This window comes from Macroventuria anomochaeta, assembly GCF_010093625.1.
Source record: "Macroventuria anomochaeta strain CBS 525.71 unplaced genomic scaffold BU25scaffold_1, whole genome shotgun sequence".
In the NCBI taxonomy this organism is placed as follows: Eukaryota; Fungi; Ascomycota; class Dothideomycetes; order Pleosporales; family Didymellaceae; genus Macroventuria; species Macroventuria anomochaeta.
The window spans coordinates 292,973-313,276 of NW_022985362.1; the positions used below are offsets into that span (position 1 = coordinate 292,973).

The window sequence follows — 20,304 nt, forward strand, 5'->3', positions numbered from 1 at the left end:
GGGTCTAACGGCGCTAGCCCTGCCTGTTGTGTCGATATGGATAGGGTTACGACTGCCGACTACTCCGGGGTAATATGGGCGCACGCAGCAGATGCGGCGGGAGGAGGTGGGCTGTGTGGTTAGGTGAGATGAGTATTAGGCGTGCGCATCGTGGGCGAAGTTGTTTCACGTTCCCTTCTTCTTCTACTTCATTCCTCATTGTACCTGTTTGATCTGCATTTGCTCTTGCTTGATACCCATCGGTTGCGCCTGCCGAGTCCAATCTTGTACCTTTACGCTCTTTCACACACGCAAGACAAGCACGCAACCTCTTTCCGGGAACAGAGCTCGCCTTCCAACGACCTCGCGCAATATCAAACACTTCATCGGACGACTACGCACTCTCCCCAGGACTGACCGCTGCTTTGCAACTGGAGCGCCATCTTTTTAGCACCACATCGATACCAAAGTAGTGACACAGCCTTGCCATCTTGCCATGAGGTTATCGATATGCGCAGTGGCAGCGACGCTGTTCACGAGCACAATAGCAGCACCAACATCAAAGTTTGACAGTTTAGCAAACACATCAGAAGAGTCAGAGAGCGAGATCGTAAGGAGAGACGGCGGGGACGGCAAGTACTTTCATGAGCCCGGGTAGGTGACCACATCTCCAAGAAGTCATTGGTCAGGTCACTGATACCTCGCAGAGGCGATAATACGCTCGGCCACTATGACAAGCGCTACTTCCACGGCGTAGTTTCAGACGAAGAGCGAAGAGACACACAAAAACACATGGTGCGCGCATACCTAGACTTCTTCCGTAAAAACGATCTCGACACATGGATTGCCCACGGAACATTACTAGGATGGTGGTGGAACGGCCAGGTACGTTGATTTTCCCACCATACGCCTGATCAATACTGATTGTTACAGCGACTACCATGGGACTTCGATCTCGACACCCAAGTCAGCGGCGCAACCCTCCACCACCTCGGCGAAGCCTACAACCAAACAAATCACTCTTACACCTCCGACGACGAGCAAGTAAAACGTACCTACCTCCTTGACGTCAACCCTTGGATCTGGCAACGTGAGCGCGGCGACGGTATGAACATCATCGATGCCCGCTGGATCGACGTCCGCAACGGCCTCTTCATCGACATCACCGGTCTCTCGGAGACGCATCCAGACAGCCAACCGGGCATCTGGAGCTGCAAGAACTATCACCGCTACCGCACCGACGAGCTATATCCCATGCGCGAGACGATGTTCGAGGGTGTTATAGCGAAGGTACCGTATAGCTATGACAAGATCCTGACGGATGAGTACAAGGAGAGCGCGCTGGTGAACACTCAGTTTAATGGACACGAGTGGAATCCAAACGCAAAGATTTGGGAGAAGACGGAGGAAACTCTCAGGCAAGAAGAGGAAGAACGGAAGAAGAAGGAAGAAGAGGAAAAGAAGAAGACTGTTGAGCAGGCACAAATGGCGTAGTGGGCCAGCTGGCCGTAGTGTTATGTTGACACGTTGGGTTTCAGGGTTAGCATCGCATTGCATAGGCGTTTGGCGATGCTGACCCTGCATCAATCTTTGCGTCTCAAGCGTACTGGGACGTGATCTACAACAATCCACTACTCTTTCTGTACCGACCTAATGCTCTGGCGCCGTAGTCGAGTCTGGAGGTTATCCAAATTTGCTTCGATGCAGCGTGCAAGGTTATAGCAAGCATCAAAATACTGCATCATCAGCGCAAGGTTGACATCATGTGGAAGTGGACGCATCTCTTCATGGCTGGGTTGGCATTGCTTTACTGTGTTTGGGACTCGCAGGGCTTGCGCGACCAAATAGATCTGAAGACTTGCATCCTAATACTACAGACATGCGCACCTACACTCTCAGCTACCTCCGAACGATGGAGTGGAGCTGTGGGCTGTCGCGATGCATTTGAGGCACTTTCGACAATCACAACGGACTGGCTGATCACAGATAGTGCAGAAAGAGCGATCCACGCGCAATTCGAATAGCAGTTGTAAGCGTTGGAATACTAGATGCCGCCGGTGCTACCCGGCATGGCCGCTACTGATGACACATTGGCTATACTTTCCACTGACGGGTATGGATTTGGAGAGTACCTGAACTCATTTTCTCAATGGCCGCAGACAGAACTAGCAGATTTGTGGAGCTGAGAGTCCATCTGAAAGGTCTCCCGCTGAGTTTGGGATCAGTACAACGTTTCCATGTTGCCGCCACAGGTCACAGCCTCAACTACCCTCCTGGGTACATCGCGCGACACCATGGCTCCTTCCGCGACAAGGTCTTGAGGTGACCGTCTCCGTACCTCAGCCATGGGACAAAGTCCTTAATGACCTGGCTGACGGCTCAGCCGAAGCATTTTGATGAAAGGCAGCAATGACGCTAGTGTCGGTCTGTTCTTCGAGATGTTGCTTCGCAAGAACGACATCAACCCCAAACGGTCAACTACATCCAAGATCTTGACAGTGCTAAGCCCGCGCCAGGTAGTGAGCTTCAATGTCGAACAAGAAGCTCCGAGATTTTTCTGCTGTAGAATCTTATATTGTCCCTTAAGTCCTTTGAAACATGTTATCTGAGCACAGGCTTACAAAAGCCCGGTACGAACCTGCGGTTGGACATCTCACAGAGAGCCAAATGGACAATCCCTCAGAAGATCACATTGTCGACTGTCTCAAAGACTCACAATACTTCTTTCGAAAGATCACTCTCTACGCAACGAAGCCGAACAAATCACCCGACCTTTGGCAGTGCAACAACCTCACGTTTCTGGAAATGCCATATCAGCGCGGGTTTCTGGACGTATCGGCCGAAAGCGACCCACACGATATTCCCAGCGCTCATCGCAAGCGCATCCCGAGCGCCTTATTACTTTGAACCTTGGCTACGTCCATCTTTCAGACGATGTTCCGCTTACCATGAAAGCCCTTGCAGACCTTAAGCACCAGGGTGCATTCCCGGAACTCAAGAGTGTTCGTCTCAACTTTTGTTGTTTCTCGAGATCGTCATGGTTTCCTCCCGTACCCTACAACGACATGAGACTGGCGGCCGGGAAGGCATTTGGCGAGATTTGAAGAACGCAGGCCTACAGCTCGAGCTCGCGCAGACTGACTGAGGCACTGTGCATACAACACTAAAGCCTTCTTTGCCATTAGAAAAGAGTCAAAGATCAATTGCCCGAACTGAAAAGGTTAGGAAACAACGTAAGCGAGGATTGGTATATGCAGGTCATGTATATTGCATATTAACTTCGACACTACCTCTATGATGCCGGAGGTCTGGCTACCTCTTGGCTGCATTATCAGCCTAAGTCTTGCGATATAATGTTAATGCTACAACCCGTAAAAGACATTTAGTCAGCACAACTCAAGTGTAATATCACGATAGGTCTGTATGATAGGTCCGTCAAGCCGAATTCATGGAATGGTATCAAGATGCACCGGGGTGGTTTGAAAGTCTTACAATCTGCAACAAACTCGATTAGTTCTCATCTGCACAACTCAATGTATGTGGAACCATAATGCCCTTGTGTAGTTGCCCTCACCGAAACATACCGATGAATAGAACTACCTTTGTGCTCGTCGAGTTCCACAGAACTGCCCTTGCCCTGTAGCTATCAGCCTTTGCGTCTTATTTCCTGCAGATGTGGGTAATACAGCCACATCTTATCCAAGTGAACTTGTTCTTATATCACGTAATAGTAACTGCAGAGTAGCCAAAATACGAGGAGTATTGCTTAGGTCGGAGGGTGTTGAACAGTGATCTATCTGGCCAAAGGACTCGGTGGATGCGAATAAGAAGCCTAATCGATAAGAACTGATCATGAGTTGTCTCTGCCATGTGAATGAACGGTAAATGTCAGATTTACGGTACTGAAGGTGCCAGTCGACTTATGCTACTGACTAGGAGATGATGGATTGTAGACTTCCTTGATCACGTTGTTCACCTCCATCTGCTCACTGTTCAGTTTCATGGCAGCTGCTACAGGTGCCGCAACGTAGTGAAGGATGATCTTATCGCTCCCCGGTTCTGATAGCTTGGTGTACGGGATGACGTCCTTGGATAGCTGCATTGTGGTTTTCGTGTAAACATGAACAATTGATGTCTGCTGCAGACTTGTATAGAGATAACAGTGCGTAGAAATGATCTCGAACATCTGCACAGTGGAATCACTGAACTCTCTGATGAGGGCCTCAAAACCAAGCCACCGTCGCTCTATATGCTGCCAAACTCTCTGCTATGATCTGCGCTCCCATACAGGATCTGAACTCTTTGCTGAACGCTTCAGACATGCCAAAATAGTAAAAACCATCCGTGTTTAGCAGTTTATAGGTTTTTTCTCTACTTTGTTAAAAAAAACAGCCGGATGTGACTTGCGGCCCTTTCAAAGCTCTCCAAGTCCTCCCCTCGCACAGATGTATGTCCGCACTGGATGATAAGCCTCTGGGCCAAGATTAATTCTTGAACTAGGCATATTCTCGACCAATATTTCAAGCCCAGTATGGCGAGAATCTGCGCGAGGTAATCATCTGTGAGAAACGGTAGTATTTGTAAATCTTCGAACGCGGTGGTCAACTGAGACTTCCGAAATTCGCCAAAACCATAGAGCAAAAACGGCCAGTCTCCTGCTGACAGCCTTTGCAATGCCAGCAGATTCTGCTCGGTATTAGGCCCGAGCCATACCCGCACCTGCCCTGCTTTTGAACAAATATGGCCCATATTAACCACTTGCTGACTGCGCTCTGCCAGGTCTTCCCGGTTGATGCAAATAGCATCTATCCAAAGAGAGTCCTTGTTCCTTTCCTTTCATCATCTGTCAGAGGAAGTGTTAGATGTTCAACCGAACATGAGAGGTTTGCCGTCAACTGTAATAAATTTGATGGGCAAGAGATCGCCCCAGTAATACGAAACGGCGTTGTAGAGCGGAGCCGGATCCAGCGGATAACGCTGAATCGGCAGGAGATAGGATCAGGAATATCTGGGGATCTTGACAGCAGAATTTCGAGCACTTGAGTGGTATTGACCCGGTTCAATTCGGTAAACAAATTCCGTCCAGAGAAGTCGCCGTACCTGCGTCATTCGGGGATTTTTTTGGATGTTGTCATCATCTTTGATAGTTATAGATGATTCGCTATGTTGACGCTCCCTGCGACAACGAGGCTGAGATTGCGTTTGTGCAAGATCAAAGGACTAGTAACGCCATCTTTTGGGAATCCCAGCCATTCTCCTTGCCAGGAAGGCATTGTTTCGGCCGTGTGATAGGTTCACGTTCTAATCGGAGGAAACTACTGACAAGGCTGAGATCGTGTGTCTTAGGATTCGAGAAGGCGCGGGCTTCGACCTCCGTCGAAACATATAGGAAGAGAATTCGCATATCGATTGCGCCGATTGCCAAGGCCGTCCAGTATATTGAGGTAGGGGTGCTTGTGTTGGAAGGCGTGTGACGCAGCTGAGGAAGTGGATGGTTGGGGCGCGGCTGCCTGTTGGACGGCGTTGGCGTTGGGAACAATTGAGCGGCATCAACAAGCAACATTCAGGCCCCACAACTAAAAGTATGCATTACTTATCTCAATAGGCGTCTTTTAGCTCCGTGTCTGATATAGTTACGACAATATTGCTGGTGACAAACATGGGAAGATACATTGTACCCCCGACTGTCACACCACGTCCAAAAGTGCGTACCGTGCGAAAAGTGTTGATACGAATATATGCATCTTACCTGGATTAGATGATACTAGTAGCTCAAAGGACCAGTCCTCAAGAGATTGAGCACGGATCAGTTGCGTGACTTCTTGTTTGCCTTCAGAATGCACACATTGCTCTTTTACCGTGAACCAACACAACTTGATGTAGCAATCACCTCCCACCTCGTATAATCCGCACCGTTCGCCATCCTCCTTCTAGATTGCCAACGCTTGAACGAACAACATGTCACCCCTAGACTGGCTACGACAGTACAGCGAAGCCACGCACTTCGTTTTAGGAACTGCTACTCTTGTAGGCTTGCTGTACATCACCAACAGATATGGTCCAGACGCACGTGAAAGCCTTTCTCCCCTTCCTCACCATGGTAACATACGCTGAACTATTCGCGCAGAATCGCAACCAACCTCCGTCATCAGCACCTTATGGTATTAATTACGGACCTCCACAGCATGACACCATCATCCCTGAGACAGCGACTTTCGATCCTCACGTTCTGAACGAACCGGTGTACCGACGGGGTACCAACTTGCGAGGCTCCACTCCAAAGGGCCAGGATGCTGCTCAACGAGACGTGTCTCAGCCCAGAGGCAGGACCGCATCAAAGCCCATACCGGTCAACAATGCTGAGCTTCGGGACGTGACATTATCGCCGCCACGCATCGGCGGACGGTTCGAAGAAGTCGATCGACCGAGGGAAGAAGAGCCGGAACTGATCGATGCAGGAGGTGGAGATGAGAGTGATGAGGATATGTCGGACTCGTCGGACTCTGATGAGGATGTGTATCATGACGCAAAGGCGGCAGCAGGGTTTTCTCAAGGTCGTGTGATGAAAGCGGCAGGTATGAAGTGGATGAGGGGTATCTGGAGGCGTGATAGTCTAGGAGTACTGAGGCATGTCGCAGAGAGCGACGAGGAAGAGGAGGAAGAGGCGGATGAAGACAAGGGCGAAGAGGATACGCTAAGAGGGAGAACGCACGTGTGTAACTAGAGACGAAAGGACGTTATGTGTGCTGATACACTGGGAAGAACAGGACAGACTTAAGCTCATGTTGTACATGCTGGTATCTTCCCTGACTATTCCTTGAGTTCCAGCCTAATATGTGACACCTCAAACGCCAGGCTAAATGCATACAATCCCACCTCTTCCAGTTTACTTCGACGGCATAACGAATAGCTCAGGCTGCATATTGATCTTGCAGAGCTTTGCGATGCAGCCAGACAGCTGAAGGAGCGTCTGTACACCCTCCAGAATCCGCATGTGCGTAAATCCAATCTCCTTGATGAACTCCAGCTTCGCATGCTCACTCAGCGTATCAATCGTCTTCGTAACCCTGAACATCGTGCTGATGATGTCGTGACACGAGTACCCCAAATCCCACAGCTCTTTCAACGTCGTCATCGCGTCGTCCATCCTTTGTTCGTGGCACGCTTTGATCATAGTTTGGACTTTGATCGGGTGCGGACTGTCGACTACCTTGAAAACGTTGTCGCCGTTCAGGAAACCGAACCCAGCGTGTGTGGACTGGAGGTTGTTGATTGCTTGGCGCATATCTCCCTCCGCTGAGAAGACGAGCGCTGCGATGCCGTCATCGGAGTACTGTACGTTCTCTGCTTCGCAGACTTGCATGATGCGGCGGACGACTTGGGCGTCGGTGAGGCGGGCGTAGCGCAGGATGGCGCAACGAGATTGGAGCGGTTCGATGATCTTGTTCGACTGGTTGCAGGCGAATGCGAATCGAGTTGTAGCACTGTAGATTTCCATGGTTCGACGGAGTGCTTGCTGCGCACCGCTGGTCATGCTGTCTGCTTCGTCGAGGATGACGAGCTTCTGCCTGCCGGGGGGAAGTGTGACTTTCTTTTGCGCAAAACCTTTTATCCTGTTTCGTACGACGTCGATACCGCGTTCGTCTGAGGCATTGAGCTCGAGCACGGCTTCCTTGTAGGCATCTCCCAATAATTGTCGTGCGAGGCAGAGGATCGATGTGGTTTTACCGATACCTGGCATGCCAGAGATGATCATGTGGGGCATATTTCCGTCTTTTGCGATGATCTTGAGGCGTTCGATTGTTTCTGTGTTGCCGACGACATCGTCGAGGTATACTGGGCGGTATTTCTCGACCCTGTGGGAGTTAGCACGAATCCACAGCGATGGTATGGATGATTTTCAATTACCATGGCAGCTCATAATTAGCTCCACCGGCTGCATTGGGATTTGCTCGCACGCCATTACTGGCGGCAGCTTTCGAAGATTCTCCTTTTGACATGTTGTGCTGTGAATGTCGACTTTGTTGGAGGGGCCTCCAGCTACGCGTAGACGCGACGCGCTTGCAGGGGAGTCACTAGCACCATCACGTGCAGCCACTTTATCTCAGCCTTGCGTTCAGCAAAGTTCGAAGCTTGATCGAACGTCATCGCTGAGATGCTTGTCGTCGGGGATGCTCAACAAGGGTTCTTGCGCTTGTCTTGCGGTCTCCAGATCTGCACCTGGTGGTTTCCACAGTTGCGTCCGAACCCGGACCTGGAATGATTGTGAAGATCTCCACAACGACTTCCAGTTCCTAGCTGTCAATGTCAAATGCAGCCACACCCTCTGAACTCAGCCTCTTGCGCTGCAGCAAAGCTTCACACAAAGAACATCCAGACCATCATCTCGATGCATACGGTTATTGGCACCAACATGGCACTAGCCACTGGGGAAGCGCCGGTTTTAAGACCATGATGACATCGGACTTGCAATCGCCGGGCACACTGTCTGCTGCGCATACGCAACGCACGCGCAACGCACCAGTCACAAGGCAAACGCCTGTCTTTGTGTGTTTCCAAATGCAGTCTGTCAGGCGACACAGAAACAACAAATGTCTCTGTCTCAGGCTCTTTTCAGCATGCGCCACGTCGGAAAGTACTCTGTTCGTGTTGAAAGCAGAGGTCGAGCGCGAGGCTTGACCGAGTTGACCGAAGCGCTCAGACGCTCGAAACGGTTGTGATCAAATCACGTCTCAAGGGAGAGCACCGCCACGGGCTACGCAATGCTCTGGCCAGGAACGACAAAGTCATTGTTCCTGTTGGCTGAAAGTCTTTTCAAATTGGCAGGGTCGGCGCCTGCTGCCAGTGGGTTACGTGGGCAGCCGCACGATCCGAGCAGCGTCCGCAGCACACTTCCAGGCCAGCTTCAGTGTGCGTCGTCATCACTGGGTAACTGGTTGATCGCCCCCTGCGCAAATAAGACTTTCAAAGTCCGCGCCTATTCTTCATCACTGTTTTGCTTGCTTGTCTGCTTTTACCGTCGCTTTATTTATCCCTCCCTTCCTCAGACCCTCCTCGTCGTTACGCACTCAGCACCCTGCTACGTATAGTCCGGGTCAACCAGTTCCGACTGCGACTCGCTGTGCGTCAGATCTCCAGAAGCCACTGCATCAGCCGGCGTCCGACACATATAGATAGCCCGTCAATCGCTTTTCCCATACACAGGCGCCGTAATGAAGTATTCAACATTTCTCGCCGCACAGTTGGTGTCGTCGGCGGCTGCATGGAAGCTTGCACCACGAGAGGTAAGTCTTGTCTTGGCATCCCCAGAAACGTAGCGAAGCGAATCCTCCCGCTTGGGCGCCTTATCCGCGAGTCGCAACAGTTCCACCCGTGCTTGACACTAGACTGACAGCAGCAGAACCCAAGAGTAGTAGGCCTCGACATCCAGCGCCGAAATGTCGTCAACCCCGTAGGCCACGATCAGCTGCGTAGGAGGCAGAAGACCGTCCAGCAGACGCTCGACAACCTGGAAACACTTTACTTTGCGAACGCAACACTAGGAACACCAGAACAGACCTTCCGCCTACACATCGACACAGGTAGCAGTGATCTGTGGGTCAACGCCGCCAACTCCGCACTATGCACAGAGCGCGGCAACCAGTGTGGCGATTCAGGGACGTACAGTGCCAATGAGTCCTCGACATACCAGTTTGTCAACAATGCGTTTAACATCTCCTACGTGGACGGCTCTGGCGCATCCGGCGACTACGCGACAGACACCTTCCGCTTCGGCGGCCAGACAATCACAGACATGCAGTTCGGTATTGGATACACCTCGAGTTCACCAGAGGGTATCTTGGGTATTGGGTACACAATCAACGAGGTACAGGTTAACCGCTTCGGATTGGACGCATACCCCAACCTGCCACAGAAGCTGAAGGATGATGGCACGATCAGCAGCGTCGCGTACTCCCTCTGGCTGAACGATCTCGATGCCTCGACCGGCAGCATCCTCTTTGGTGGTGTCGACACAGACAAGTTCACTGGCCAGCTTAGCACTCTGCCTATCATCCAGGAGTCCGGTGTCTACGCAGAGTTTATCATCGCCCTGACAGACATGGGCATCGGCAGCAACAAGACCTCGCTCTTCTCCAACTCCAATGTGGCCGTTCTCCTCGACTCCGGTTCCTCGCTCATGTACCTCCCCGACGCAGTCGCCACAGCATTGTACACGCAGTTCAACGCACGCTACGACTCGAGACAAGGCGCTGCCTTTGTCGACTGCGACCTCGCCAACCAGGAGGGCTCGCTCGAGTTCGGCTTCAGCGGCGTCACCATCTCTGTCCCTTACAACGAGCTCGTGATTACCGCTGCCATTAGCCGAGGCCAGCCAGTGTGTATTCTAGGCATTGGCCCAGCCGGCGATAGCGTCTCGGTCCTCGGCGACACCTTCCTGCGCTCCGCCTACGTCGTCTACGACCTGAGCAACAACCAGGTCTCGCTCGCCCAGACAAACTTCAACGCCACCAGCTCCAACGTCCAGGAGATCCAGGCTGGCTCCGACGGTGTTCCTGGCGCCAGTGTCGTCGCAAACGCTGTCTCGACAGCTGCCGTCGGCACCGGCGGACCTCGCGTCAACAGTCCCACCGTCACCGGCACACTCACATCGACGGCCGGCGGGTACCCCATGATGACGGCAAGCCCGTGGCTGGCTGCTGGTGTTGCCGGCGTTGGTGCTGGTCTCCTGGGGTTCAACGGCTTCTGAATAACCGACACGTGTAACGAGTTTCCTATTTCTACTTGTCCGAACGTCTATTAGCTATGCATCGGCGGCGTTTTCAGCATGGTGCTGCATATGACGGATCCAGGGTGTTCATCCACGGGTGTACCTACATAGATGTAATCATACATAAACCAACGTTATTACTTCACCTTCAGATCTTCACATGCTTGAAATATTGACTCTGTGAATAAGAAATCAGGAGGAACTATCCAAACATATAGCCGAGCCTCATCCGAGCAAGGATACAATCTATGGTATCGTGCTGAGCCTGTGTGTGGTCTTGGTCAGCAGACGCACAGGGTCAGGTCTCGAGCTGTCGACACAAATAATAGACAAATTTTGAACTATCCGACGCCCATGATTACGCTGAACATAACAAGCCGTTGCTTCGTAGGAGATCGTAGCCGCCCGGGCCCCGTGAAAAGGCGGCCAAGCAAGGCATAGCAGAAGGCAATCAAACCGCTGTAGGCTATGCAACGCTAAGAATATGCCGAGCAAGCCAAGTCGTATCCAAAAACACTCACAAGATACCCAGCTGTGCACCAAATCAACCGCACGAGAACTCGGTGAAGAGTGAGCATGCTGGTCAGAAAATCTCATGCCCCAGCCCTCCATACCCATCGTCCCCGACAACCTTGACCTTGTTCCCCTCAACACCACTAGGCACGGCCGGCACCGGCGGAACAGCGCCGCCGGGCTTGACGACGACGACCTTCTCCACCCTCTCCTCCCGCTCCTCCCTCACGCTGCTCCTCGAGACCTTCCGGCTGAGCCTGCTACTCGTACGCTTCAACCGCTTGCTCGCATCGCTCTTGACGCGCTTGATCGTGCGCTGTCTCTCGGGCTCGGGGGAAACAGCGGTCGCCGGCTCGGGCTCGGGCTCGGCTTCGCTCATCTCGACGTCGCTGGCAATCGCTGTGGCGGTGGGGAGGTAGTCCGAGCCCGCGTCGACCAGGGCAACGGATTTCCGTTTCTTCGTGATCTTGCCAGGGAGACTCGCACTCGCACCGTCGCCAAAGCCTCCCGTAGGACTCAGCGGCGCGCCGTCGTCGCTGAAGACGTGCGGTGTGTTTGGCGTTGGGCTCACGGTTGCATGCGTACCGGTGGCGACGATGTGCTGGGGGAACGGAGGCACAGCGGGGAAACACTCGTTTCCCAGGACAGACTGGAGTTCTTTCTTCGCCGACGCGAGTTTACCCTCGAGCGAACTGACGCGTTTGGACAGTTTCTTCTGCTTGTTGAGGTCTTTCTTGCTGGCCGAGCGGACGACGCTGCCCGGTGTGCGGGGCGTCAGGGGCGGGCGCGGGCGCGGGCGCGAGGGCGTGTCTGCTGCCGTCAGCTGTCATGTTCCTGCGCAGTGCAGCGGGGGGCGGGTGTGGTCTCGACTATTCGTATGGAAGAGCGGACGGAAGAGTGGACGGAAGAGTGGACGGAAGACGTACCAGCAGACCAGGCGCGCGGTGGCATGCCCGGGCGGACGAAGACCTTGGGTGCGGGGAGGAGGCCTTGCTCTTTGGCGAGGTGGTATGCTTCTTCGGCCTGTCTCTTGCGCTCGTCGAGCTGGGCTTGTTCGGCGTCGACGGCGGGCTCTGCGTCGGGGTGTCCTGCTTTCCGCTTCCCCAGCACGCCGCCGAAGACGTTGGCGAAGACGCGAGAGAAGCGGCCAAAGGTGCCCTCGGCCGTCGCTACAGTCGCGGCGGCATCGCTGCCCTTGCGTGCCGCAGCCGTGCCCGTTCGTGCCCCCGTCGGCGCCATCATCTGGCGCGGATGGCTCGCCTTGCGCACCGCCGGCGTGCCGTCGTTCTCGTCGTTGAACTTGTCGATCAGCATGTCGATGCCCAGCCCCTTCCACAGCTCGTCGGGCGGCGGGCGGATGCTGCTGTTGGTGTTGGTGTGCTCTCGAAAGCGCGACACGCGCTCCGCAGGTGTCTCGTCACTCATGGCGACCCGCTGGCTAGCGCACCCAACGCGCGCACCCGACGCGGACGAGTAATGCTTGCTGCGATTCGTGCGTAGCTGCAGCGCGTGGTCGTGCGGTCGTGCGGTCGTGCGGTCGTGTGGTCGTGTGGGGTAGCTGCGGCAGAACGTGCCAATGACGTGGGAGTGGCGGCGGGGTCGCGCAAGGCCTGTTTGTTGGGATGGCAGATGGTGTTTGTTTTTGCGGCGTGCAAGCAGAGCCGGAGGTTACGGTTGTTGCTGGGCTGGCCTGGGCTGGCCTGGGCTGGCCTGTTGTTCCGGACGCGTCTGCCTTCACCCGCAGCGCTAGCTCGGCCGCTTGCATCTTCACAAACGAAAAACACACTTCTAATGACACTACTGGTACTGCATGACCTATGCCCACATGTACACCATCGCATACTCTCCGTAACTGGAGTCTGACAATAGAGTCTGTCCGTCTGACTTAACGCGCAATCTCGCTTCCATGCATGCAACCACCGCCCGAAAACTGGGTACAACAGATAACAGATTACAGCTTGGCCCTCGGCTTGCCCTCCTCCGCAAGTGCCTCCTCGTAGCAGTCGTCGAGGTGCTTCCTGAATGCTTTTGCGGCCTGTGCACGCTTCAGCTTCAATCTGTACAGTCGTTAGCAAAGATGTCTGAATCATCTAGGTGGGTGTGTGGGTGTGGATGTGGGTGTGGGTGTGGGTGTGGGTGTGTTGCTTACGTGGGTGTTAGGAGCTGGTTCTCGATGGTGAACGGCTCAAGGAACAATCGCACAGCCTTGACCTTCTCGTAGCTGTTGAACTTGTTCTTAGTGCCGATCTTGTTCAGCTCCTTCAGGACAGCCTGCTCTACCCTCTTGTCGCCCAGGATCTCCTTGAGCTTCGCGAAGTCACCCTCGGGTATCTTCTCGCCCAAGACCTTGGAAGCCCACTGTGGGAAGATATCCGGCGCAACACCAAAGATGGCGACCAAGAACGACTGGTGGCTGTCGCCGTGCACGTAGGCTGAGGCGATCCACCCGCAGTTGGCGAGATAGACGTTCTCAATGCGCTCGGGCGAGATGTATTCTCCCTGCGCCAACTTGAGCACGTTCTTCTTGCGGTCGATGATCTTGAAGCGGCCCATCTCATCGACAAGACAGATGTCGCCGGTGTGGAACCAGCCATCTGCATCAATCGCCTTAGCTGTCTCCTCGGGATTGCGGAAGTACTTCTTGAACGTTGTTGTCGAGCGGACCAGAAGCTCACCACGAGGGTACGGCTTGTCGGAGGAGAGGTACTCCATATCGGGTACATCAGCGAGACAGACTTCAGCGTTCGGTGTCACACCGCCGCAGTTTCCGGACGTGAAGTCGCCCTCGTGCTGGATCAGGGAAACGGCATACGTTTCGGTAAGACCGTAGCCCTGGGTGAAGTTGCTGCCGAACACGATGCGGAGGAACTGGTGCAAGCTGGGGTCGATGGGCGCCGAGCCGCTGACGAGCACTTTGCAGCGGTCAAGACCGAGGCCGCCGGCTACCTTCTTGGCCCAGATGCGATCGTAGAGCATGTGCGTGTTAGTGGGGTTGTGCTTGTCGTTCACGGCGGCAAGCTTCGTAGAGACGACGTGACGGGATAGGGCGCCCTTGAGGCCGGACTGCTCGATGGTGGCTTCTTTGATCTTAGAGCCGAAGCGGTTGTATAGCCGGGGAACGCCAGAGAAGATTGTGGGACGCAGCATCTGCAGGTCCTCGACCAGCTCTACGATGTTTCCGTGGAAGTAGCCGATTGCTGCGCCAGATGCGAGAGCACCGTGCTCACCCAATCGCTGATAGATGTGGGCCAGGGGCAAGAACGAGCAGACGACCTGATCGTGTCCGTTACCGAGAAGCACCATGGTTGCACAAGTTGCAGCGTGCGCATTGCGATGGCTCAGCACAACACCCTTGGGGTTTCCGGTGGTTCCTGAGGTGTAGTTGATTGTCACTGTGTCGTCTGGAGTTGGTGGGTTGATAGGGAGTGGCTGCTTCTCGCCCAGTGCTTCGACATCGCGGATGTAGTGAATAGTCACGCCCAGTTCGCTGGCTAGCGAGTTCAAGAGATCTCCCTTGGACTCGCCAGGAAGCTCACCATCAGACAGAGGGTCCAGAACAACGATGATCTTTAGCGTTGGCAGTCGCGGCTTCAGCTTCAACAGTTGTGTGACATGGTTCATGCCGGTGACAACACAGGCAAGCTCGGCATGGTGGATGATGTACTCGGTAGTGTCTGGACCAAGGGTGTCGTAGATAGAGACGGTGTAGAGGGCCTGCGACATGCAAGCCAGGTCAGTGATCTGCCATTCAGGCCTGTTCTGACACCACAACCCAACGCCGTATTGCTTAGGCTCTGTCACGCCCGCCTGCCTATGGAGATGCACCAATCCAGCACCAAAGTTCTTGCGGCGCTGGGCAATCTGCTCGTAGCTCTCCCATACATAGGCGCCAAACTTCTTGGTAACGGGGTCGTATGGGCGATGGCCGAGGCAGTTGTTCCTGGGATGTCTGGCGACGGTGGCCTCGAAAGCCTCGTGTGGAGTGTTGATCTCAGGGACCAAGCTGTCGAGCAGTGGCTTGTCCGTGAACCTCCAGTGCCGGTAGATAGCACTCTTACCTTCTGTCTCAGTGCCTGCAAGCGGCAGACTGTATGGGTGACCCTTCGGTGGTAGAGTGTGTAGCTCCTGTGCACGCTGGATCTGGGGATCTGTGGTACCAAACATGGCGATAACGAGGCAATACAGCTACTTCAGCTCGTAGATGGAAAAGTACACTCTCGCTTGGCGTGAAAGAAGTATAACGGTCTGCTCCATGATTGATGGTTAGCTTACGCCCAGCCAGAGTGAATGCTGAAGTCGGAGTCTCCGAGCCGCACAGACATACCTGGGGTTAAGGTTGGAGCGCCACAATATGCGGGGAGAAACAGCTGTACCAAACAGGCAAATGCACCTGAGCAACAAAAGACTGAGATGGACCTGCGAAAGGACTGATGCGCTGAAATTGCAAAGACACAGTGTAGCAAGGAGTTCAAGGATGCACCGGACGTTAAAGGACGAACCCACATTCCTTCTCAAACGTACCGAGGCACGTTAGAGCCGCTTAACGCTCGCTGAAAACTGAGACCAAGCTGCTTGAGCGCTGGACTCGGATGACACGATGCGTTTTAGGTAATCCTGCGCCGAGCAACAGCTGGGGACTCCGGATCCTCCGCTTTCGTGGAGATGGCCAATCTCTCGTCCGTTACGGCGCAGTCTCTTCATCTGGATAGGACATTTCAGGCATCATCGTCGGCGGCGAGAATCTCACGAAAACGACGAGCTCACATGCAAAACGCAAACATGACGCTTCACATGTCGATCTGGAGACCACGCGGACGGGATGCAAGCCATGCAGCGGGAGCATCTGTTTAGCGGTCGAACGATTGGTTGCTCCGGATCACGGGTGCACTGCGAGGCTTCAGGAAAAAGGCCTCGGCATCTCTAGGCCAAGACTGATGTGTAGCATCGACACGCTTTTCTCTAGCTTTCGACACTTGCTCAAAACCTTCCACATGCAGTAGACTACCCACCGCGCGGCGAGATCCAGCTCCCGGGCCGGCGGGCTCAAGATTTCATCCCATTGTACTACCACAGGGATCGACTTACGACCTTGCTTGCTGGTGAGGCTGGACACCGCAGACGTCAATGGGCCGGCGTCCTGAAGAGCCGCGATGGCTTGCCCAGAATACTTAGGTTTTGGCAAATCGCACCAATTCGAACACGTCGTTCTTGAGCGATCAAGCACTTGTACTACCGTCTATCCCACACCCAAACTTCATGAGCACTCAGCCCGCCTCCCTTCCCTTGTCAACACTCGATGATTTTGACATTCATGCGCCTCAGTCCAACATGGCTGATGGGAAATTGCCAACTGTTCCACAGACTCACACCCTCGTATCATGGCAACCACACGTGGAAAAACAAACCGCAACAGCCCCTAATCCCGGCAAATAAGTCTAGGGCTGCATGAAGTGGCGTTTTCTATCAACAACAGCTCAACATCGCGCGGACCTTCTAGCTGTTAAAATCATCTATGGAGACGACGAAAAATGCCAGAGGTCATTGCGGATTAGCATGAAGATGCCAGTCTATACGGTTGCTGATGTCCTACAGGTCCTACAACATCACCATAGAGACGTCAGTTCAAGGCGGAAATTGATCCCCTGCTGTGGTACCTCAGACCTGCAACGCCTCGTTTTCGACGTCGCACAGATAGATAACCCCCCAAACATGAGAACAGGAACTCATTTGTTTTCTCCGATCTCACGAAAGATTCGACACCCTTCAGTACCCACTCGCCACATTAAGGGCCACGAATGACTCCAGACATTCCAACTCGAAACCCTCTCCGACGTACAAGATATGCATGTCGATGCCAAAGATGTTCCCACGTCCTCGATAGTTGCCATTGTCGCTACGCTGGCCTCGGTCGCGCTATTGAGCTTCTCGCTCAGACTCTACACTCGTGGAAGACTCCTACGCAGCCGAGATACTGATGATTGGCTTCTTCTCGTTGCGGCAGTAAGTCAGCTGTCGGTGGAATTTTGCAAAAATCTACTAATCCTCACAATCAGCTATGTACGGTCGGAGTCTTGGTAGTCACCATCGTGTTGACGGTAGAGAAGCGAACATGGTCTACTACAGCCGGTGGTGGTCATACGGTGTCGCTTCTGGTGTGGGTGTTCGGGCTGATTCATATCATCGGTATCGGCTTCATCAAGTTGTCAGTGGCACTCACCGTGCTGAAGGTTGCTGGCCGAAGCTGGCACCGACACACCATTTTGGGATATATCTGTAGGATTGAGTCGTAGCAATAGCTTTGCCCGTTACTGATCTTTGCAGGCTTGACAACCGTCCTCACCGTACTCTGGTTCAGTTCCGCACTACTGTTCGGTGGCCCTATCACTGTGAATTGGAGCGCAGCTAGTGATCCTGAGGCCACATGGAAACTCCTCGGCTTCATCAACAGCGTACTAGACCTAGCTACAAGTGTCCTGGTCGCCCTGCTTCCTCTTCCTTTACTATGGATCTTGCGTCCCGGGCTTTCAGTCAGATTGACTCTGCTCTTTGTCTATGTGTTAACCACTGTGGCCGTGGCTGCCGCAACCGCACGAGCATATTTCCTGCATACCGTCTGGCAGAACACGAACGTGGACAACGCCATAGCATCGATCATGCTCTGTTCATCTATCGAGCTCACCGTGGGCATGCTCGCGGCTTGTTTATTCGCGCTACAGCCTCTGGTCTCTTCGATCAGCCAATGTCTGTCCGATCGCCGCGCCAGTAAACAACTTTCAACTTCCACAGGCCCCTCGTCGCACCGATATCCTTCTCAGACATACGCATCGACAGATACCGTGATTCATCGCCCCGATGCTCCCCACCTTCTCACCCTTCGCTTCCACGATGACGAGTCCAATCTCGATTTCGACATCGAGACCCCCAACACTCGAACTCGAACGCAGACATTGCGCTCTCGAGGCACTCACAGCCGTAATGTCTCGGACTGGTCGCAATTCTCAGGTTTCACCTACAACACTACCACAGCCAACTCCATCCATGAAGCATCTCCACGCAGGTCGCGAGTGGTCAGCATGAACGAGATGGAACTCAGAACACGAACGATTGGGGTGGGAAGAGCAGGTGCAGAAAATGCGAACATAGGAATCGCTGTTACTACACTGCACGACAAACCTGTACGTGATCCAGAGGCTGGCGAAGAGATGGCGGAGTTGGCAAGGTTCTTCGCACATAACAGCAAGGACTGGGGTACGGAGGTGTCGCGTAGTGTGCGCACAAGTGTGACGACGGAAGGAACTCGTGCAAGCCGTCACAGACCGAATTACACAGGACCCGGAGCAGGATGAGCACACCAGAACTCTGGACATACATACTTGGATTGTCGATATCTTACCTTGATAGCTATATAGATTTAAGATACGCTCCGCAACGTGCAATTGGGACGTCTGGACGCCTACCTCCACCTATACAACTTCGTCCACAGCCCGGCCTGCACGTTGACCTTCATCTTCAGACCAGTAGCCCCGCCGTCAAAACACACCGCCAACACCGCACATCATCATGCTTCAGCTCACACTCCGACTCACCCTTGCCACCCTTCTCACCAACCTTCTCACGCTCACAACCGCCGACATCGTCGCCCGTTCCCTTTGCACCTGCGCGTCGCCCACAGGCGCGCACCAGGGGCTGCTCTTTCGTCTTCTTGTACCTGCCCGCCACGTCTACCACCCTCACTCCACTCACCATCTCCGATCACTGCTTCACACCCATCCGCCTGAGAATACTACGGATGGCCATGTGTTCGGGTATCATAGGGAGTTGTGGGGGCCGGATGAGTACGAAGTTGATGGGAGTGGAAGGATTGAAGGGCCGGTGTGTGAGGCGATGGAGGTTGAGTATGAAGGGGAGTTGTAGGGGGAAGGGGTGTAAGGCCCAAGTAGGCCGTTTGATATCTGGTGAGCGGGAGTGGGTGTGCTAACGAGAGTAGCGGTTCGATGTTCCGCATATGATGGTTCGGGTGTTAGATCCCAAATAGTCACAGGCTTAAGGCTGAGCTATGGTGGGTGTCAACATTGGAATTATGCTACTAGGGGTATATCGCTCAATCATGAACGCCGTACAATGCTTTTGAAATCTCGCTTGCTCCGCTCTATGATGGTACTGGCTCCTTCATCGCCTTTGTCGTCGTGGATCACGATAGACATCGTACTCGTTGCCGGCCCTGCTTCCGCTTCCTCGCCTCTCCGCATCTGAGTTCCTTTCTCTCATCGACGCATCAGTGCTTTGTCGTTGAAGCTCTGACTGCGAGGCGAAGCCGACTCTCTTCTTCTTTGGTGCCTCGCCGCTCGGAATGCCCGTCACTTCAGAGTGCCTCCGCTTGTCTTGTTGTTTACTGTCTCGCTGCGACATTGCGCTTTCTGGCGGCGGTGCATTGACGTCGCCATACTTCTTCTTTAAAGTATCGAGGCTCATTCTATATGCGTCATTTGGCGCCTCACCCCTCTCATCCGCCGCAACCCTCATGTCGCTCCAGATCTTCTCTTCAGCTTTCACAGCATCCTGTAGCTCTTTGTATATCGCGGCTAACTCCTTGTTCGGTGGTTCGTGGAGCTTGCTGGGTACGATCTTCTTGGGTCCGCCGAGCGGCAGCAGAGCGACCTCTCCATCACGCTTGTCGGCAAAGGCGGAGTGCGGATTTCTCGCTACAGTTTTGGTACCTGCCACGTGCGTGTACAGTCCAATGCCGTGCGCGGTCGGATGAGAGTAGAGAGGGATCGGTTTGGAGCACAGCTTGATAATGTCACTGTTGATACGAGCCTTGCGCGCGGCTTGGACATCAGGAGGGAGCGGTTCGGCACTCATGGTGGTAGAGAGGGTTCGAAGCTACCGAGTTTCCATTGTAAACAGTCCCGCGGAGTGTGCAAGGAAGACACGTCGTCGCGTGGGGCAGGAGCTACCGCGCGGTATCGATAAGCGACGCGCTAGCGCCTTGCTAGAATCGGGGTTGACATCACGGCGTCATCACGAAATCATGCGTCTGCTGT

At 53.8% G+C, this 20,304-nt stretch overlaps 10 protein-coding genes across 10 annotated transcripts; 5 read left to right on the forward strand and 5 right to left on the reverse strand.

Moving 5' to 3' along the window:
* Positions 1 to 475: 475 nt before the first annotated feature.
* Positions 476 to 1,473, forward strand: BU25DRAFT_327815 (uncharacterized protein; the record flags this gene model as incomplete). Its single annotated transcript, XM_033699499.1, has 3 exons — positions 476 to 633; positions 687 to 864; positions 913 to 1,473. 3 exons carry the CDS (start codon positions 476 to 478, stop codon positions 1,471 to 1,473), a joined length of 897 nt encoding a protein of 298 aa, XP_033567439.1.
* A 135-nt stretch (positions 1,474 to 1,608) lies between these two features.
* On the forward strand, positions 1,609 to 2,290 carry BU25DRAFT_2478 (uncharacterized protein). Its single transcript, XM_033699447.1, has one exon. The coding sequence runs from the start codon at positions 1,743 to 1,745 to the stop codon at positions 2,001 to 2,003; it is 261 nt and encodes an 86-aa protein (XP_033567440.1). The 5' UTR covers positions 1,609 to 1,742; the 3' UTR covers positions 2,004 to 2,290.
* Positions 2,291 to 4,350: 2,060 nt separating this feature from the next.
* On the reverse strand, positions 4,351 to 4,794 carry BU25DRAFT_328277 (uncharacterized protein; the record flags this gene model as incomplete). Its single annotated transcript, XM_033699515.1, has 1 exon — positions 4,351 to 4,794. A coding segment is annotated over one exon (444 nt), but the record flags the coding sequence as incomplete, so codon positions are not given.
* Positions 4,795 to 5,788: 994 nt separating this feature from the next.
* BU25DRAFT_2659 (uncharacterized protein) lies at positions 5,789 to 6,784 on the forward strand. Its single transcript, XM_033699449.1, has 2 exons — positions 5,789 to 6,049; positions 6,107 to 6,784. Exons 1-2 carry the CDS (start codon positions 6,035 to 6,037, stop codon positions 6,701 to 6,703), a joined length of 612 nt encoding a protein of 203 aa, XP_033567442.1. The 5' UTR covers positions 5,789 to 6,034; the 3' UTR covers positions 6,704 to 6,784.
* On the reverse strand, positions 6,480 to 8,131 carry BU25DRAFT_2538 (P-loop containing nucleoside triphosphate hydrolase protein). The gene is made up of 2 exons (XM_033699448.1): positions 7,888 to 8,131; positions 6,480 to 7,835 (listed from the first exon to the last, which is right to left on the reverse strand). Exons 1-2 carry the CDS (start codon positions 7,977 to 7,979, stop codon positions 6,866 to 6,868), a joined length of 1,062 nt encoding a protein of 353 aa, XP_033567443.1. The 5' UTR covers positions 7,980 to 8,131; the 3' UTR covers positions 6,480 to 6,865.
* Positions 8,132 to 8,821: 690 nt separating this feature from the next.
* On the forward strand, positions 8,822 to 10,847 carry BU25DRAFT_405176 (acid protease). The gene is made up of 2 exons (XM_033699712.1): positions 8,822 to 9,263; positions 9,380 to 10,847. The coding sequence occupies exons 1-2, from the start codon at positions 9,192 to 9,194 to the stop codon at positions 10,724 to 10,726; spliced, it is 1,419 nt and encodes a 472-aa protein (XP_033567444.1). The 5' UTR covers positions 8,822 to 9,191; the 3' UTR covers positions 10,727 to 10,847.
* A 93-nt stretch (positions 10,848 to 10,940) lies between these two features.
* BU25DRAFT_435815 (uncharacterized protein) lies at positions 10,941 to 12,855 on the reverse strand. Its single transcript, XM_033699986.1, has 2 exons — positions 12,187 to 12,855; positions 10,941 to 12,070 (listed from the first exon to the last, which is right to left on the reverse strand). Exons 1-2 carry the CDS (start codon positions 12,683 to 12,685, stop codon positions 11,331 to 11,333), a joined length of 1,239 nt encoding a protein of 412 aa, XP_033567445.1. The 5' UTR covers positions 12,686 to 12,855; the 3' UTR covers positions 10,941 to 11,330.
* A 190-nt stretch (positions 12,856 to 13,045) lies between these two features.
* BU25DRAFT_405177 (long-chain-fatty-acid-CoA ligase/ protein binding protein) lies at positions 13,046 to 15,884 on the reverse strand. The gene is made up of 3 exons (XM_033699713.1): positions 15,585 to 15,884; positions 13,410 to 15,505; positions 13,046 to 13,317 (listed from the first exon to the last, which is right to left on the reverse strand). Exons 2-3 carry the CDS (start codon positions 15,422 to 15,424, stop codon positions 13,212 to 13,214), a joined length of 2,121 nt encoding a protein of 706 aa, XP_033567446.1. The 5' UTR covers positions 15,425 to 15,505; positions 15,585 to 15,884; the 3' UTR covers positions 13,046 to 13,211.
* Positions 15,885 to 17,101: 1,217 nt separating this feature from the next.
* On the forward strand, positions 17,102 to 18,606 carry BU25DRAFT_416508 (uncharacterized protein; the record flags this gene model as incomplete). The annotated part of the gene is made up of 3 exons (XM_033699884.1): positions 17,102 to 17,260; positions 17,314 to 17,533; positions 17,582 to 18,606. 3 exons carry the CDS (start codon positions 17,102 to 17,104, stop codon positions 18,604 to 18,606), a joined length of 1,404 nt encoding a protein of 467 aa, XP_033567447.1.
* Positions 18,607 to 19,346: 740 nt separating this feature from the next.
* BU25DRAFT_405180 (uncharacterized protein) lies at positions 19,347 to 20,174 on the reverse strand. Its single transcript, XM_033699714.1, has one exon. The coding sequence runs from the start codon at positions 20,120 to 20,122 to the stop codon at positions 19,430 to 19,432; it is 693 nt and encodes a 230-aa protein (XP_033567448.1). The 5' UTR covers positions 20,123 to 20,174; the 3' UTR covers positions 19,347 to 19,429.
* Positions 20,175 to 20,304: the final 130 nt, after the last annotated feature.